This window comes from Daphnia pulicaria, chromosome 4 (genome assembly GCF_021234035.1).
Source record: "Daphnia pulicaria isolate SC F1-1A chromosome 4, SC_F0-13Bv2, whole genome shotgun sequence".
In the NCBI taxonomy this organism is placed as follows: domain Eukaryota; kingdom Metazoa; phylum Arthropoda; class Branchiopoda; order Diplostraca; family Daphniidae; genus Daphnia; species Daphnia pulicaria.
In genome coordinates, this window is record NC_060916.1 from 1,034,286 (window position 1) to 1,051,550 (window position 17,265).

Below are 17,265 nucleotides of genomic sequence, written 5' to 3' on the forward strand. Positions count from 1 at the left end.
TCGGTGAGAAAAATTTTAATGAAAACATTTTCGGTTATTCATCATCTTCATAATTCTATAACATGAGTTAAAATAATTTAGTGGGAAATAAGTAATTTATATTTGATCGACAATTTAAGGGGAATGTCTAAACTTGGCAACCAATAAAATAGCAGGTAAAAAGTGGCGCAGTTATTTGATGTAATAGCAGAGTTAATTTTGTTTTGGATGAAATTGAATTGAAAAAAGCATTTCATTTCAATTGCACACTAGTCTATTTCAAATTGTCAACTAAGAAGTAGCAAGCAGTTTTAGGTTTGTTAAGGAATCCTTTTCAAAGTAGGTCACACTCACACTGCATTTGTGTGAATGATTGTGTTTCCAGAGGAAATTGCTCTGCTGCTAACAATGAATAAATAATGCTTATTTTTATCATGGGGAAAATAAATTGTTCGTTAGAAAATAGAAACAACAGGGTACGGGTCATTGAGCTCTACCTTTCATGAATCATTGGACTTTTGATTGGACCTGACCCTCCATATCTTAATTACCCCCTTGTTCCCATTGCAGTTGCTATTTCTACTAAAGCTGTTTCAAACTGCACAGTCGTTGCTCTACTTTGCTTGTGTTCGTGTTGACCCTATTAGTCGTGTGCAGGCAAAAACCGTTTCAACAGCAACAGTAAGGATTAATCTAAACAAAATACTTCTAAGTAATCCAATATGTATAGTTGGTTGAATTTTAATTGCTGTTTATTTAAATATGACCAGACATTATTTTTTTTAAACGTATATCATCGTGTAGACTGTAGATGCAGTAAATATAGACCAGCAGCAGGACTGAAGGAGTAGGACTTGATGTTTATGACGTGTTGCGCGAAGCTACCGCTAGGTGCGCTGTACAAACGTCGCCGAGCGAATGCGCTGGCCTGAGATAGCTAGCATCACACTTGATTCTTCACAGGAAAACGATGGCGGACAATCGGGGAAGAGAGTTATGTGTTGGGGGGAAACCTATTTCATCCCTACGCGTCGTTGATTTGAAACAGGAACTAGAAAAAAGGAGCCTCCCGAAATCAGGAAGCAAAAAGGATTTGCTAGAGCGGCTCAGATTGGTAAATATTCTTTTAACTTGAAAAAACCGCTAATGTGTTTCCCGTCCTCTAGCTCCGGTTTTTGTTGTTAGCCCATCCCCCTCGACGCAAACAGACGCTTTCAGCGTGTGTCGCCATGGGGGGGGGGGGATCTGTCATTAAGCAAATCAATATAGGATATTAAGTCTTAACCTCTTATTCTGGTAGCATTGCAATTTTTTCCCATTTTTTTTATGAAGATAGAATTTTTGTTTACATTTTAGACCCCCTATAGGCTATATTTGAACTAACATATGTTTGGTTTTCATCACTCCATCTTCTGACTTTAAATGAAATCCAACATGAATGATAATGCAATATGATAAGACTAGGAGCCAAACTTCTTTTTAGTTTATTATATAAGAAGGATTCTGAAAATAGCTAAACTTTTGTTGCATTTGTTTCTTCATTAGCACCTGCAATTAGAGGAAGACCGCGAGGCTGCCTTAGCTGATGAAGAGCATGTTCCAAACCTTTCGGTAAGTACTCTTATCACATTTATTTGCACTGATATACAGACAATTTTTAAATGATCTTTCGTCATGTTAGCTATGCAATGAAACTGAAAATGATTTCATTCGTGAATACTTGGCTGCACAGCAGGCCAGGTTCCAAGTACAAAGAGAAGCCAAGAAACAATATGAAGAAAAGAAGCGTGAATCAGAAGCTAGTGCTGAAGAAACAACTCAAGACGAGGATGAAGCGTCTGATGTATCTCCAACCAAAAAATCTCCCAGAAAAGCCATGAGGCCAAAGTAAGTTTTAAAGTAATTTCAAATCAAAAATAACATTTACTCAACACAGTGTATGTTAATGTAGGAAAAACGAAGAGTCTACATCTACGCCAAAAGCGCACAAATCCGCCCTGGATTTTCAAACACCAGAGTCGATGCCTTACTCCACTCCACCACAAGAAAAGCGAGATGAAGACGGGGCGAGACACGAGAGTGATACCACCGGTGAGGAGGAAGAATCCATGACTCCCCAGACCCGTAAACATAAGCTACTCAAATATGTTCAGCAGCCTGCCTCTAGTAAGGGTCCTGGTAAGTCGGATACCGGACAATTTTCAATTGCAGACCATGTGGATAGATATCAAGGGAGTGGGACATCAGAAAGGCGGGATCCACCGCCTTCCAGTCTCTATGGTGAAGCCATCAATTTGAAGGTGGAAAAAGAGAAAGAGATTTCACCTGTTAAGAAAGAACCCTCACCGGTTAAAAAAGAAATCCCTTCACCGGTTAAGGTAGAAACTCCTTCCCCCGTAAAGAAAGACGGACGAGTATTGCGAGGACAAAAGGCGCATAGTGTGAAACCTCCACCCACCGATGTGTCTGAGGATGAGGAGGACGACGACGAAGAAGAAGAAGAAGGAGTCTTTCCCCGTCTTGTCGAGGTCTGGTCAGAGAAAGAAAGAGAGGAAGAAGCTGCAGCTTCGGCCTCGGCTGAAAAATCTTTAGCACACAAATCGGAAAAACCTAAAGAAAATGTTGAACATCCTTCGTTGAATGTTAAACAGGAAGACCCTGAACCCCACAAGCCCGTTGTCACCGTTGTAACCCTTGTTGAAAAGTGTAGCGAAGAAGAGTCGAAGGATGTAGCGCCTTGCGCTACCGATCCGCTAGCAGATAATCCAAGCAAGACAGAAACCATTTCTGTCGAGGATGAAGCAAAACCGGTTAAAAGCGAATGCGCGGTAGAAGTACCACCAGTAGAATTAGTTGTAGAAAAAGTTAAAATCGAAGAAAAAAACGTAGAAAAGGTAGAGGATGTGAAGGAGGATGAAGCGTTAGATATGACCACGGATAGCAAGGTAGATGAAGCTTCTCAAAAAGCGGATCTCGTAATTTTAGAGGAAAAAGTAGAGACTGCAAAGTTAGAGGAACCGGTTGCGAACTCCTCAGAGATTGAGGTGCCTGAAAACGATACTGTCGCCGCTTCTGTATCTGTTGTGGAAATCGTACCGCCCGCTGAAATCGAAGAACCGATTGTAGATCTCGTAACTGTAGAAAAGACAAATGTCCCCTCTGAAACCCCCAATAGAGATATTTCAATCACGGAATCGGAACCCGAGAAAATGGATCAGTGTGAAACTACACCAACCGATCAATCCGAGCCAGAGAAAACGGATCTGTGTGAAAATAAACCAATCGAGGAATCCGAGCCTGAGTTGAAGTATCAACCCGAAACGAAAGAGCCTGAGTTGAAGGATCAGCCCGAAACGAAAGAGCCTGAGTTGAAGGATCAGCCCGAAACGAAAGAGCCTGAGTTGAAGGATCAGCCCGAAACGAAAGAGCCTGAATTGAAGGATCAGCCCGTAACGAAAGAGCCTAAAGAAGAAGTTACTAAACCTACCGATTCGCAAGAAGATAGCGTCGATTCACCCCCGGTTAAGGTAATATTTCTAAAAATGTTATAAATTTTTTATTTAGAGTTGTTCATAATTTCAGATAATTTTTATGTACCATTTAAATTTTGTTTCTGACCCAATTCTTTATGGAAAATTTAAATTTTTTCTTTTATTCCCATTTTTCACTCCCTCTGAGTACCTGGCAACGTTGTTTCAATTAGGGGTAGAGAATTAGCAGAATGAAAACTCGCTGTCGTCACAAACCTTTAAGCTCATAAGATCTGTTGCGTATTAACAATCGGTTGTCGTTGGCCGTTCCGAGTTTTTAAACTGTAACTTGATATTAATAGTCTTATCTTTACACGTGATACCATTTCGTTGTTAGTCATATTTCTTCGGCACTAGGGTATTTCACTAGCATCTGCCACGTGTGTAATATGGCATTGTTTGATTGAATCAATTTACTTACTTTACCTAATATTTATTTCTGTAGGCTGTGACTGCAATGGCTGTCGAAAACGAAACGCCACCGTTGATCAAATCAGATGTGTGTGAGCAACCTGTTGTCAAAGTAGACCCAGTTCCTGAAGAACAACCCACTGATGACAATGAAGAAGATGAACTTCAGATGGACACCACTGAAACAATTGATGAAAGCCTGAAACTTACAGAAGCACCTGAAGCAGAAGAAGTTGCTGACAATCGTGACCAGGGGCGTGAAAAATCAAGGTAGGCGGTTTTTATTAAATGTCACAACAACAAACAATAAAGTTAGTGTTTTCTTTAATATTTCAAGTTCCAGATCACCTAGCCCACGACAAAGCAGCCCAGAAGTTGAGAGAAACAGGAATGGAAGGAGTGTATCACCCCATGACACCAAACAGAAGGTTGAAGTAGCACCTCAGTCTGAAGTAATAAAAGGAGACACAGTGAGAAAATGGAAAATAAGGAAACAGTTGCCTAATGTTGAGGCTGAATCAGGAGAAACTGAAGCACCAAGAAAACGAAGATGGGGAACTAGCCAGCTTCTGCCTACCAAGAAGCCTGCCTTAGTTATTTCCACAGATTCCCTTAAGGTAACACATCAATACATTTCATGTGCTAAGTGAGAACAAAAATAATTGCTTGCAATTCTTCAAATAGTCTCTCGTACCGGATGCTAAACCACTCTCAGCGGAAGAAGTTCGCCTCGGCAGTCCTAACTTTCAACCCTCAACAAAACCCACCGTTAATCAGGCCCAAGAAAGTGAAGACCATCATTTACCAGCTGCTGAAAAAGTTGAAAAAATGGAGGATGTGAGACGTGTAGCAGTTGAAATTGCGGCCGAAGCCTTCGCCCCTGCAAAACCAGAAGTTGTTCTAGCTGCTGCTGCCCCATTATTAGAAGCAACTAGTCCAGCCCAACAACCTCGATCATCCGTTCTTAATGTTTCAAATTTGGTTCGACCATTTACTATTAATCAGCTTAAAGAATTGCTTGCTCGTACTGGACACCTCATCGATGGAAAGTTTTGGATTGATAGAGTCAAGTCCTCTTGTTTGATCCAGGTAATTTTCTTCAATCCTTTTTTACGGTTCATAAAAGATAACTTATATTTTTCTTGTGTCTACAGTACGAAACTGAAGAAGAAGCTGAAGAAACTCGGGCTGCCTTACACGGAATTCATTGGCCTACATCTAATCCCAAAACCCTCCTGGTTGATTACTCAACTGTAGAAGAATTAGAGAACCGCATGTCTGGTAAAGAAACAACCAACCCACCTGTAGCCAAAATTGAACCAACAATGCGAGCGGCCGCCGCAGCCATCCAGTCCATTGAAGGGAAGCGAGACAAGGCTGAAAAAGTACGCGAATGGGATTTGGGAAAAACTGGTGAACAAGGATCCGAGAAATTAGAGCAAGCCCACAAAGGAGCACACCCCGCTGGGGAAGACGATGGAGAACTCAAACCAAAAGACGAAACGCCCGCCAAACTGTTGGACGATTTGTTCCGAAAAACCAAAGCCGCTCCTTTCATTTATTGGTTGCCCCTGACTGCAAGTCAAATTGCAGAGAAGGAAGAGATGCGTCGCCAGAGGCTTGCTGAAAGAGAGACTCGTATACGAGAAGTTCAGCAACGCAGGGACGAAGAGCTGCAACAGCGACAACGTGAAAGAGAGAAACAGCGTGAAAACGAGCGCGAAAGGCAGCGTGCTCGGGAACGAGATCGTGAAAAGGAACGCGAAAAAGATCGCCAACGCTCTCGCAAACGCAGCAGATCTTCATCTAGAAGCTCGTCGAGCACTACCTCATCAAGTCCGAACAAGAGACGGAACAACAGTAAAACGCCCCCACGCAAGAGATAAAGATGACGAATATTTAACAATCTTCAGTCACAACACTGATTGGTTCGGAGAAGATTGGGCTAGAAAGAAACCAATCAGCTGCAAGATGACTACAACTACTCTTGAATTGGGAGACGAGTTCTCGAATTGTACGTGGAAGAAAACACCTTGTTCTTTTTTAATTAAAAATTTAGAACTTACGGAAAATACCTTATTCCCTAATTTCCTTCACTCTTTTATCCCCTTGTACACCTGCCACGTTTAATCGTACCCCTTCCCGTTTTACCTCTCCATTCTTATCCCTTGCCTTAGTTACCTTTCCCCTCTTTCTTTCCCTACTACCACCTTCTGGATAATCCGTTTGTTTGCAGGTCTATTGTAGCGAGCCATCCAATCTAAACTTTCTGAACGGGAATTTTATATCTTTCAGCAGCCGTTCAACTTGTGTGTGTTAACCCCTCATTGTCACCGAGGATCGGCGATTGATTGGGGAAAAGCAGAAGATGTCACAAACATAACAGAAAGAACCTATGATGTGAAGATTTACTTTAGCTTGATGTATGGGGCTACTCGGAAAAAATCCCTTGGTACGTTGTTACCAGACTGCTTTCTGGTTTCAACCAACGCATACCGTCACTGACACATTCAACCCAAATGTTCTGTTACGGGTTGAATTATGCCTGTTTGTTCTCCTCCCTGTAATTGTCTGACTCTCACACCTTAAGTTCCAATGGACTAATTTACAAATTGTTTGATTGGTTGGCGTACAAATTCCAATCGCTTGAAAAGGCATCCTACACTGTATTACGTAAATACAAAGTAATGAACTCCACCAGTATTTTTGCATTGATTTAATTTTTAAACACAGCCGCTTGGCATAGTATATTTTCGTAACATAGACCTAAGTATACAATCAACGTTTCTTGTTTTTACGATATTCAGCAGGGTTCCGGCGATTGAAGTTGCTAGTTGCACGACCTGTTCGTCCAAGTTGCGCTGCGCGAGAATAGACATCGTTGACAGCAAAAGGTGAATTTCCTACACGAGTCGAGTAAACATCTTGTTAGTCGGTTAGGATTTCAATTTAAAACTTGTTTAATAACCTGCAACATAGTCGGGATCTAGGGCATTCGTTTTAGTACGACCTAGACGAGTAGCGCGTTGCTGAGCTTCTCTTTGGTCTTCTACGAGAATTGGATTGCAAGCGTATTTGCCTCCCTTTGGTGTTGGTAAAGAAAACTTTGAAAAAATAGAAAAGTTTATTATTCATTTTTATTTTAATTAAAGTTTAATGACGGAAGCCGTATATTTACCTTCTTCCCGCGAGCTGTCAACTTTTTTCTGCTAGAGATATGAATTTGCAGTGTGCCGTCTTCGTTCAAACTAACGGCTACTTTTTTCAATGTTTGATTTCCACATTTCGGACAGAAGACTGAAAAGATACAACGGTAAATTAAAATTTATCAACAAAGGCAGAAGAATTATTGTATAAATTTACCTTTGGTTACATTGCTGGTCGTTCGGAAACAAGCATAGCAACGCAATATGTAAGTTCGCGCTTCGTGAATCAGTCGACCCTCAAGGGAGACTACATGAAGACCCATTTGCATCAAGACATTCTAAATGGTAAAGTTGGGAATAAATAAAACTTCATTTAATTTGAAGTCCATTAATGTATCCCACCTGCATGGCAAAATCAGTTGTCAAGCATGCAACATCAAGCTGGACAGTTTCAGTGTTTCCAGCCATGCTATGCTTGACCTGCTGGATATTTCCAGGAGTAATCCAACCACCATCATCATCATCATCTTCTTCTTCTTCAGACTCATCTTCCTCTTCTTCTTCTTCATCACATTCTTCTTCAGTGTCATATCCTTCCTCATCTTCATCTTCACCTTTACCAGAATCACCATTTTTCTCTTCATTTGTGTTTTCATTTTCTGAATGGACCTCTTCTTTTTTGGATTCATCTTGTACTAATACAACTTCTGACAACTGCTCAGTCACTTTTTCAATCTCATCATCTGGCTTCACACCGCCTTTGGGCATGTAAAAGCCAGCCAATGTTTCAACTTTTTCAGGGCCAGGTGGTCTAGGACCAATAACTATAGTTTTCTTGATAGTAGGTTCAGTTTTCAGATGCTCTTTGCCATTAGATTCCACTTCAAGCTGATATGTCAAAGCCATAACTTTGATATCAGTGGCTGACAGAGTCGCATAATCACCAGTCTTCTTGGAAAACTCAGTCACTGAAATTTGTTGAACACAGTTATTGTTGATGACATTTTTATGACTCTAAACAATAGTGACAATAGTTACCTCGAACGATAGCATCAGGGGATGGTTCCATCATTTTAATTTCATAAGGTAACACTCTAAGTCTCTGTTTGGTGGCTGCATCCCTGATTTCATCAACCACATCTCTGACTGTGTACACAACTTCAGCAATATCCTAGGATAGTAAAAAGTAAAACATTAAATGAACAGTCAAGCAAACAATGTCATAGCAAATGCAAGACAAAAACACAGATTTTGAAACCATCTTTAGTTACCTGCATTTGCGCATTTCTGATGAAAGCTGCTGAATCAGCAACTAGCTTACTAATCTTTTTATCGTTCATATTGGGTTCAATGTAGTTAACACTAAAATAGTATGGGTTCAAAACTCACGAACAAAATAAATTTGCAGGACACGTCGTACTCGCACGTGTGCTATTATGGTGAAAGAATAGCTGTTTAGCACAACCTTCGTGGCTTGAAGTCAAATATTTCGTTTCTCAGTTGTTTTTCATGCGCAATTTTTTTTTAAAAATTCACTTTGTATAATTTTGGTTTTGCCGAAGAGGAATTGAGTTTATTTGATTCTAATCATTCTATAGATAGGCCTAGTTTGGAGATTTCAAAATCATAATCTTAGTTTCATTTCATCAAAGATTTTTTTGTCTTACACGAAACCTCTTCAATTAAATATTCAAAAGACGAAAAAGACTTTTGGGTGAGAAATTTATTTCAAAAAGGGAAAAACAGTTTTACTTGAGTCGATTTTTTGAAGTCTGTCAATGTCTTATGAACATTTAAAATTAACTAACAGACGTCATCATTAATTGAAAATCCACAGTAAATTAAGTCCGGCGTCACCTAGAGTAATTCGTCCAATGCGACCTTCAAATTTCGTTTTAACTAACCAGAAGAAAAGTATCACTGTATGCAGCATGTTGTTTCGACCCTGATAAACATAATGAAATAAATGAAGCTGCATCAATCGTTAAAATAATGAAAATATTGCATACCTTCGGAAGTTCGTATTCATCTGGCCCCATGACCAGTTTGTAATAAGGTGGATTAAGTTGGACTTCGACAATTAGGGGATTCGAAGTCGGTTGTGGCTTCTCTGGGCATTTCACTAAATACTGCAAAAACATGACCGAGCAAATGATGAAAATTAGGAACATTTACCATTAAAATGTTAAGAGCGGAAAGCAATATTTTCATACCTGTCCGGTAAACGGGCGTCTATCTGGACGATCTGTGAAAGCCGGCAGTTGGCTGTCTAGATAAGTAGCGAGGCAATGCATGATTACCGCACTGTCAGTGGGGCAGCTATCGTCTAAATCTTTCCGCTTAGCCCCTCCATCCCACCGGAAATTACCCATGCATCCTCCGGCTGCTAGTTCTATAACATGATGAAAGCAAACATTTTAAAATTTACGATTCATCATCTTCAATTCCAATGTAATACACTTACGATTTAGGCAGCGAACAAGGTAATCTTGGTGAGAAGTCACCTCCAAGTAAGGAAGTACTTCGACAAGAGAAGGTATATTAGCTGCTACAGGGGCTAGTTGACAGGTTTTGCGCAATTTTTCCAAACTCGATTCACCTAATAAATAAGCAATTAATAAAATAAGACGTGAAGAAATATACATAAGATTAAGAAAATGAATGTTATTCGAATAAGTTACCAATTCTAGCATCAGCTAACCCATGCGCTGTCAATGATTCATTAATTCGATTAATTTCAGCAACTAATGGCTGAAGCACAGTCGAAGAAAGCCATAGTCGAAATTTTTCATTATATTCTAGTAGTTGAGAATCAGAAATCCCTAACTGTTGCCATACATCGCGACCTTTTATTTTGGCAGGAGATTTTGTACTGGTACTTTCGTCGACCCCACTTATTCCAGCGGTTGGTACTGTAACCAAAAAACGAATGAATGTTATTTTGAGTTAAAAAGCGTTTTAATGAATTCAATCACCTGTAAAAGAAAGTTGGTACGTATACTTTTTCAAAAGAGGAGAGAAATCCGCTATTCCTGACGCAGATGGGGAATAATGCCAGGAAGAGGCTGTTGTGCTCATACCAGTGACATCTTGGCTTTGGCCTGAATAAATAAGTGTAAATACTGGTTGCAAATGGTTTTCAACAAATTTACCTTTGCTTGTTTGAAATTCCTCTCTTTCAACACTTTTGCACATTTTCATAAAAGAATCTTCTTCATAAAGTTCATCTTCCAGATCCCAATTTTGTGAAGTGTACAGTACTGAGCTATTACTTCCCTTTTGAAATTGCAAGGAGGAATTTCCTGTAGACTGGTTTGCAGCTTGTTGATCTAAAACAAATGATCAAAATGGAGAATCTTTAATAAAAATATCTTCTTGATTAAATTGAAGGATATAATTACACTTCACAGCTGGTGTTGATGGTGAAGATCCAACAGGAATATAAGGAATTGAAGGTGGTCGTTTCAAAATAGGTGAGCAAGTGGGTGTTGATGTGACAAATCCTATTTCTGTAATAGTTCAAAAGTTGTTAGGTTTCATTGCAAAATAGGGAAAGGTTAACAAAAATTACTAACCATCATTTCCTACACCTAATAACTTCTTTTGTTGAGGACTGAGAATCACCGGAGGGTCAATTTTAGTCCTTTTCACATAGAAGAAGACTCCAATGGCAAAATTCAATACAAACACAAGACAAACAACCAAACTGGAGTACCACAGCAGGGTGGACGTCATTTCATAACATTCATCTTCTAAATGCCTTTAAAATATGTAAGATTTAAATTGTTTGGATAGAAAATTATCATTTCAAATTTTGTATTGCCATTATACTCACAGGTAGTATGCTAGGAATAATGCTCCAACTAGATTACAGACAAGCCAGGGTTTTTGGTTTTGAACTTCAAGAATCTGTCTTTTCTTAGATATTGTCCTAACGATTAAACTTTCATTTTGATCCATTTTATTTAAATTATACGATTTTTAAACAACCGAAAGCCATGGGAAACCGAGTCAAGTGTGAAGAAATCGTCTGTACTGAGTCTAGCCGTTGTTTTGGCGCTTGAACAAACGTTGCCAATTTTATATCTAAAGCTCTCGCAAATTGATTTTGTAAAATTGGCCAGAATTGCCGAAGAGGCAGCGCTGCAAAGAGCCGACCCGACGAGGACGGAAATCTCTCACTCCATTTTCTAGGACGACCTTGATCGGTTTTATTTGTGGTTACCTGAAAACGAAATCACGTACAATCATTTCCAATTACACCATGGCAGCAGTAACGAAACCCCAAATTTTGAAGTCGGTCCTCAATGGAGCCAAGCAATTCTCAACCTCCACTAAAGTATATTTTACAGTTTAAAAATCTTAAATTCTTATGCAATACATTTTTGGATGTCGGTATTTCTAAAATCGACCTATATCATCAAACCATGTGATACCGGTTTAATCCCGTGTTTCACAAGTTTGTGATAACGAAAATCGAGATTTCTACATGTTCTATAATTTGGGTTAATCATTATTTGTCTGGGAAACTTCTGTGACCTCTACAACTTTGGGGAATTTAAGTTCAGAAACGAGTAGCTAATATTTTAACATTATGAATCTAGAGCCACACAAAGGTTGCTGTTATGGGAGCCAGCGGTGGAATTGGTCAACCTCTCTCCCTGTTGCTGAAGCAGTCACCATTGGTTTCTCAATTGAATTTGTATGATATTGTTCATACCCTTGGTGTTGCTGCTGATTTGAGCCACATTAACTCAAAAGCCAAAGTTGCAGGCTTTGTTGGCCCTGATCAGTTGAAGGTAAAAACAGAAAATTATCAACAATTATTTTCAAATAACTTATTTTCATTCTTGTTGAAATAGAGCTCTCTAGAAGGTTGTGAAGTAGTCATCATTCCCGCTGGTGTTCCGCGCAAGCCCGGCATGACCCGTGACGATCTTTTCAACATCAATGCTTCGATCGTTCGTGACTTGGCCGTTGCTTGTGCTGAAGTTTGCCCCAAAGCTTTGATTGGAATCATCGCTAACCCCGTACGTATTTAAATATTTAGTCTTTGTACAACAATTATCATTGTTTGTTGGGTTTAAAAACAGGTCAACAGCACCGTCCCCATTGCCAGTGAAGTTTTCATGAAGGCCGGAGTCTACGATGCCAACAGAATTTTCGGTATTACCACCCTCGATATCGTTCGCGCCAACACCTTCATTGCTGAACTTAAGGTAATAGCGATTGCCGTCTTTTGGTGTTAAAACGTTTTGTAACAATTTTCTGTGTAAAGGGTTTGGACCCAACCACTGTGAACTGCCCAGTCATTGGTGGCCATGCCGGTATCACCATTATTCCTCTGATTTCCCAATGCATGCCAGGTGTTTCCTTCCCCACTGACCAGCTCAAAGCTCTCACCGAACGTATCCAGGTAACTAGTTTAGAAATGCCAATTCAACAATTAAAATGCTCACCGTTATTTTTCTACAGGAAGCTGGAACTGAAGTCGTGAAAGCCAAGGCTGGTGCGGGATCTGCTACATTGTCTATGGCCATGGCTGGTGCCCGTTTCGCCGTCTCGTTGATCCGAGCTCTTCGTGGCGAACAGGGAGTTGTTGAGTGTGCGTACGTGCGCTCTGACTTGACCGAATCCAAGTATTTCTCCACCCCCATCCTTTTGGGCGTAAGTCTTTTATCATTTTTATATGTGAGAAAATATTGTCTTTTAATTATCTTTAAACTCCATTCTACAGGCCAATGGTATTGAAAAGAACCTTGGACTCGGTAACTTGTCCGATTACGAAAAGCAACTTGTTGCAGCCTCCATTCCCGAATTGAAGAAGAACATCAAGAAGGGTGAGGAGTTTGTCCAGAAAAACTAAATATGTGGATTTCGTGGGAACGAGACCCGTTCGGACTTTACAACAAAAAGATAAAGTGAACTAGATATTGGATAATATATTCTATGATCTGCCGGTAAAGTCTAGTAAGTCACACTTAGATTCATTTACAGAGTGGTGTACAGTATAGATAAAATACACTTTACTCGTTTTGTTGAACAAAGTTGTATCGTCAAAATTTTTCCTATTAATCTTAATTTCTTTATCGTGGTTATGCAAAGTTTTAGTTTTGCTTTCATTCGTGGCTCTTGCTCAATGCCGGGGATTGCGGTTTAGGCGATAAAGTAAGCTTCCTCCTTTTGTTGGTGGGTATAAGTAGTTGTAATGTTGCTGACATCATTTCGTTTTCGAATTGCATGCTAGTCGTTTAAATCATCTGCAAAATGAAGTCCGTAGTAATTTGTCTGTTTTTCTATAATTTTTTTACAATTTTCAGTTGGAATACTGTTAGCGCGACCAACGCCTGGGATTTTAATTTCAATTTCAGTGGTTTTACTAATCAAGCTAAACTTGTTATCACCGACTGCGATGCCGTCAACCTAGAGCAAGAAATCAACCGTGTACTAGGAGGAATGAAACATAAAGGCGTGATTCAACAACCACACAACATCGCAAATCTTTCGCACGTCACCTGCGTTGATGATCCGTTCATGGGCAAAGCCATCAACTTGACACTGTTTAAAATGGACGATGTTCCCAAGCACGGACACATGCAACGGTTAGAATTGAAGTCGGCCAGTAAATCAAAGTCCCTTGTTGCACACCGTGACGAAGAAATCATTTACAGTTGGTGGTTTTACGTCGATCCTTCTTTGACGGTGGAAAAACAAACCTTCACCATCTTTTCGTTGAAAACTGGCAGTCTAGATTCTCACAACCACTCCCTGGCTTCGTTTTCCCTCAGTAAAAAGCTGGGACTTAATCTTCGTTTTGATTTAGACGCCAAAAATCCGCATACCACCAAGATTTCAATGCTACCCCTCTCAGCTGTTCGTGGAGCGTGGATTCAAGCGTTCGTTCAAGTTCAATACAAGAAAGCGGCTGGATTCATCAACGTGATCCTGAAAGATATTTTAGGCCATCAACTGTTTCCGGCAGCCAATCAGACTGGAATCTTTCATGGTGATACTTTCCACAGCGAATGGACATCCGTCCGACCTAAATGGGGACTCAGCCGCACAGTTTCTCAAGATTATCACAACTCAGTGTATCTACTCCTTCAAAATCTTCAAGTATGGAAAAAGATGTAACTGTTACACTGAAGCCAATTTGCACCGTGCTTTCCCATATAACATTTTATGCTTTTAGCCAATAAAACGGTGATTTATTTCACTGTAATTCACTTACTTCTTAGGTGTTTTTATCTTGATTAAGAGCGTAAACGCGAATGTAATCGATACGCATGGCGTTGTCTTCCGTCTCGATGTTCCAGGTGGGTAACCAGTGCTCCCTTTTCTCCCAAAACGGTCGCATCTGAACAGGATCTGACATCTTCCAGGGTTTTTCAAGTGGTTGGCCGAAAGGCTGGTTGACACACCAGTCTGGAAACATGTTGCCACCGACCGCAACATCCAGGATGAAATGAAACTGCAGGAAAACCACCAGACAGTGAATATCCCATTTTTTTACAGTATTAAATAAAAGTTGAGACCAACTGATATTACCGGATGATCGAAAGGGGCGATTCGAGTACCGTTACCCGTTAAATTCCAAATATTTTCACCTTCAAAACCACCCATTTCCCAGAAACCACCAGGTGGTGGAGACATGGAACCAATTAGTACGTTGTCGACAGAAAATTCAAAGCCAGTTGGCGACCATTCCAATCCAAATAGATGAAAATCTGAAGAGAAATCTGGATGGCTCAAAACTCTGAAAAGGAATTCGTGTACGATTTATCCTCCACCTGAATCGTATTTAAATTTTTACAAAATTTCCATACTTTTGCCAGTACGTCATTCGGTGGCCGTTATGCTGAGCGTCTGGTCCCCAGTGTAAGGTGGTACCACTGAGTTGCCTTCCATAAGGCTTACCGTTGCAAGAAAGATTGGTGTTGGTTCTGACTTCCGTTAGATCGATCTCGCCCGATCGCGGATTACTTCCGTAGACCGAGTCGGTAGGCGACATCCAAACAGCTTTTTTGTGTCGTAATCAAGTAGTATAAAAGCAAATTACTTTTAGAAATTAGATGGCATAAATAAGTGCACTTTTTACCTGGCCATATCCAGTCGCCTTTGGGCATTTTAGCGCGAACTTCCACAATACCATAGGTAAAACTGAACGACTTTTTCGTGTGAATCCGAGCGGATTGAATCGGTTGAATTATGTCATCACCGGCCTCTCTGGTACGCAAATTAAACGCAGAACATGTTAAGTAACCTGCGGGAGAACACGGTGGGGTTCCTAATAAAGTACTTACAAAAAGCATCCACCTCCCCAATTGACGTTGCATCCTTCAAGAGTTAAATCCAGAGTCCCGTTGTAAAGAAATTCGGGGCTGAATCGATCGGCTGTCAGCGTCGGTTTTATGAACAAATGACCGTCTCGAACGTAACTATACGCCGACAAAGAAAAGAAAAAACACATTAATCTTGTTGGTGGTATATTATTATACCGTACGGTAAAATGTAATTGATTATTTCACGTAGTACAGATTTTCACTGCGGTTGACATAGATTTGGAACGAGTTGCTTCCACGCCAGCCGCTGATCATGGGCGTCCATTTGTTGTACTTTTTGACAATTAATTATTATTCCCGTTACTCTGGTAATAAAACTAAAAAATCAATTACGTCCAAATGGTCGAACTCGTCTTCCCAAATTAAAGGCCCGCGACGAGTTTGTGAAAATGACGACCTCTTCAAGCTCCGACGCGGCAGGTAATCAAATTTTGAAACTTTCTTAGAAGACGGTAATCGTGGCAACAAATTGCAACCGACTGCGGCATCAACAAAGAAGATGGCCGCACAGAAAACGAGAAATTCCATTACCGTATCCTCCTTTTACTTGCCAAAAACTGTTCCAGACTAACTGTTGTAGAACGCGATAACGACCGCATAGGGTAGATATGACTGGTCAGGGGAATGCTATCTTAAGACTGATTACGCCTAACCTAATTTCTAGATTCCTTAGAAATGCTCAAAATGCTAAGATCGGCTGCTTTGATTTCAAATGCAAGTATTTTGGATCCAGTGGTCGATGCCAAATATTTTTGCTGTGTTTTGTGCTAGATGTTTGATATCAGGCAGCGCTGTAGATTTATTTAAATAAATGTAGCCGATAATTTCCGTGTTAATTAAAACATTTATTTTTAAAAATTCCTTTGATCAAACGCCAATAAAAAATTTAATGGTTCCGTGTAGGTTAAAGTAGGACAACACCACATTTGAAAGACAATACAAAATTGCACAATGCTGAGAAGAACATTTAGAACAAACAATAGTTCTGTGGTCGTGGTAATAAATACGAATAGAAACACTTAAAGCGGTCACATTTCAACTGCAAAAACCACGTAGTCTTGACGAGTTGATTGGTAGAAAGCTGAAGGCAATGCTCGATAAAGAATTGAGGCAAATTAGGGAAGTCATTGAGATAACCTCAGACGCCGGGTCAGTCTTGATAATCTTCACGGCCGGAGCAGGTATTTCTGAAGTCAAATTCTTATCCAAACTTTGATGGACAACGGGAACTGTGTCTTTGTTAATAGGACCGTCTTCTATGAGTGCAATAACCACAGGCAAGTTGAAAACGTTCAAAGGTTGATGAAAAACTGTGCCACTCAAATCCGGCATGGGATACTTAGGTATGAATTTTCTTTTTAACTGATAAGTCGGCAAATTTTGTTCGTAAATCCTTGGTTTTGTTCGCACTATTGGGTACGTAGAAGAAAATTCACTTTGTTGGTAACCCGCACGAATAACAGCTAAAACAATAGTTGTTAGCGCGATCAAGGAAGACTGTGCCATCTCGTTCGTCTACGAGCAAAAATAGAAGGAAACTAAATTCCGTGGTAGTATTGCAACAGGTATTTATACGATAATGGAATTGAAGCGAAGAAGCACACCTCCAGCAGTAATAATGCCAGCTGCGCACGCCCTCGACTTACTTCTCCGTCCAGCACGAATTCACGCTTGAAGGCATCTATAATCTTGAACTGTATATGTAGAATGAATCCGCAGGGGGAAACAGAAGATGTTGTTTTCGTTCACAAGGAAATAACGAAACAACAATTCAAAGAATAATTATCTCTTAAGGGATTTCTAAAATTAGCGCATAACGCGCATAACTTGTTTTTACCCCATTTACAGCTTAGTCTC

General features: G+C 40.1%; 7 protein-coding genes across 10 annotated transcripts in view; 4 read left to right on the forward strand and 3 right to left on the reverse strand.

Moving 5' to 3' along the window:
• LOC124336387 (calcium uniporter protein, mitochondrial-like) overlaps nt 1–17,265 on the forward strand; it is an 878,707-nt gene that overhangs the window by 476,096 nt on the left and 385,346 nt on the right. The gene's annotated exons all lie outside the window — the stretch shown is intronic.
• LOC124336035 (apoptotic chromatin condensation inducer in the nucleus-like) lies at nt 570–6,617 on the forward strand. Of its 4 annotated transcripts, none has more exons than XM_046789609.1 (9): nt 570–660; nt 784–1,093; nt 1,525–1,590; nt 1,661–1,866; nt 1,931–3,506; nt 3,955–4,190; nt 4,258–4,537; nt 4,605–5,009; nt 5,075–6,617. In XM_046789609.1, the coding sequence occupies exons 2-9, from the start codon at nt 950–952 to the stop codon at nt 5,804–5,806; spliced, it is 3,645 nt and encodes a 1,214-aa protein (XP_046645565.1). In that variant the 5' UTR covers nt 570–660; nt 784–949; the 3' UTR covers nt 5,807–6,617. The 4 variants fall into 4 exon arrangements, 3 of the variants coding, with proteins under 3 accessions (XP_046645565.1, XP_046645566.1, XP_046645567.1); XR_006916995.1 differs by lacking the exon at nt 570–660 and having other exon boundaries at nt 788–1,093; nt 5,075–5,934; nt 6,216–6,617; XM_046789610.1 differs by lacking the exon at nt 570–660 and having other exon boundaries at nt 788–1,093; nt 1,931–3,320; nt 3,354–3,506.
• Nucleotides 6,622–8,519, reverse strand: LOC124336248 (RNA-binding protein NOB1-like). The gene is made up of 7 exons (XM_046789976.1): nt 8,338–8,519; nt 8,105–8,237; nt 7,469–8,034; nt 7,284–7,404; nt 7,099–7,217; nt 6,889–7,024; nt 6,622–6,823 (listed from the first exon to the last, which is right to left on the reverse strand). Exons 1-7 carry the CDS (start codon nt 8,404–8,406, stop codon nt 6,699–6,701), a joined length of 1,269 nt encoding a protein of 422 aa, XP_046645932.1. The 5' UTR covers nt 8,407–8,519; the 3' UTR covers nt 6,622–6,698.
• LOC124336203 (transmembrane protein 209-like) lies at nt 8,775–11,117 on the reverse strand. The gene is made up of 10 exons (XM_046789914.1): nt 10,902–11,117; nt 10,642–10,826; nt 10,468–10,575; nt 10,219–10,395; nt 10,042–10,167; nt 9,748–9,978; nt 9,531–9,665; nt 9,280–9,458; nt 9,076–9,195; nt 8,775–9,011 (listed from the first exon to the last, which is right to left on the reverse strand). The coding sequence occupies exons 1-10, from the start codon at nt 11,024–11,026 to the stop codon at nt 8,886–8,888; spliced, it is 1,512 nt and encodes a 503-aa protein (XP_046645870.1). The 5' UTR covers nt 11,027–11,117; the 3' UTR covers nt 8,775–8,885.
• On the forward strand, nt 11,232–13,109 carry LOC124336324 (malate dehydrogenase, mitochondrial-like). Its single transcript, XM_046790087.1, has 7 exons — nt 11,232–11,405; nt 11,671–11,865; nt 11,929–12,096; nt 12,160–12,285; nt 12,345–12,482; nt 12,542–12,733; nt 12,804–13,109. Exons 1-7 carry the CDS (start codon nt 11,331–11,333, stop codon nt 12,930–12,932), a joined length of 1,023 nt encoding a protein of 340 aa, XP_046646043.1. The 5' UTR covers nt 11,232–11,330; the 3' UTR covers nt 12,933–13,109.
• Nucleotides 13,188–14,537, forward strand: LOC124336380. The gene is made up of 2 exons (XM_046790158.1): nt 13,188–14,182; nt 14,383–14,537. Exons 1-2 carry the CDS (start codon nt 13,334–13,336, stop codon nt 14,425–14,427), a joined length of 894 nt encoding a protein of 297 aa, XP_046646114.1. The 5' UTR covers nt 13,188–13,333; the 3' UTR covers nt 14,428–14,537.
• On the reverse strand, nt 14,035–16,189 carry LOC124336278 (beta-1,3-glucan-binding protein-like). Its single transcript, XM_046790024.1, has 7 exons — nt 15,742–16,189; nt 15,602–15,681; nt 15,370–15,504; nt 15,165–15,292; nt 14,893–15,085; nt 14,615–14,822; nt 14,035–14,537 (listed from the first exon to the last, which is right to left on the reverse strand). The coding sequence occupies exons 1-7, from the start codon at nt 15,934–15,936 to the stop codon at nt 14,301–14,303; spliced, it is 1,176 nt and encodes a 391-aa protein (XP_046645980.1). The 5' UTR covers nt 15,937–16,189; the 3' UTR covers nt 14,035–14,300.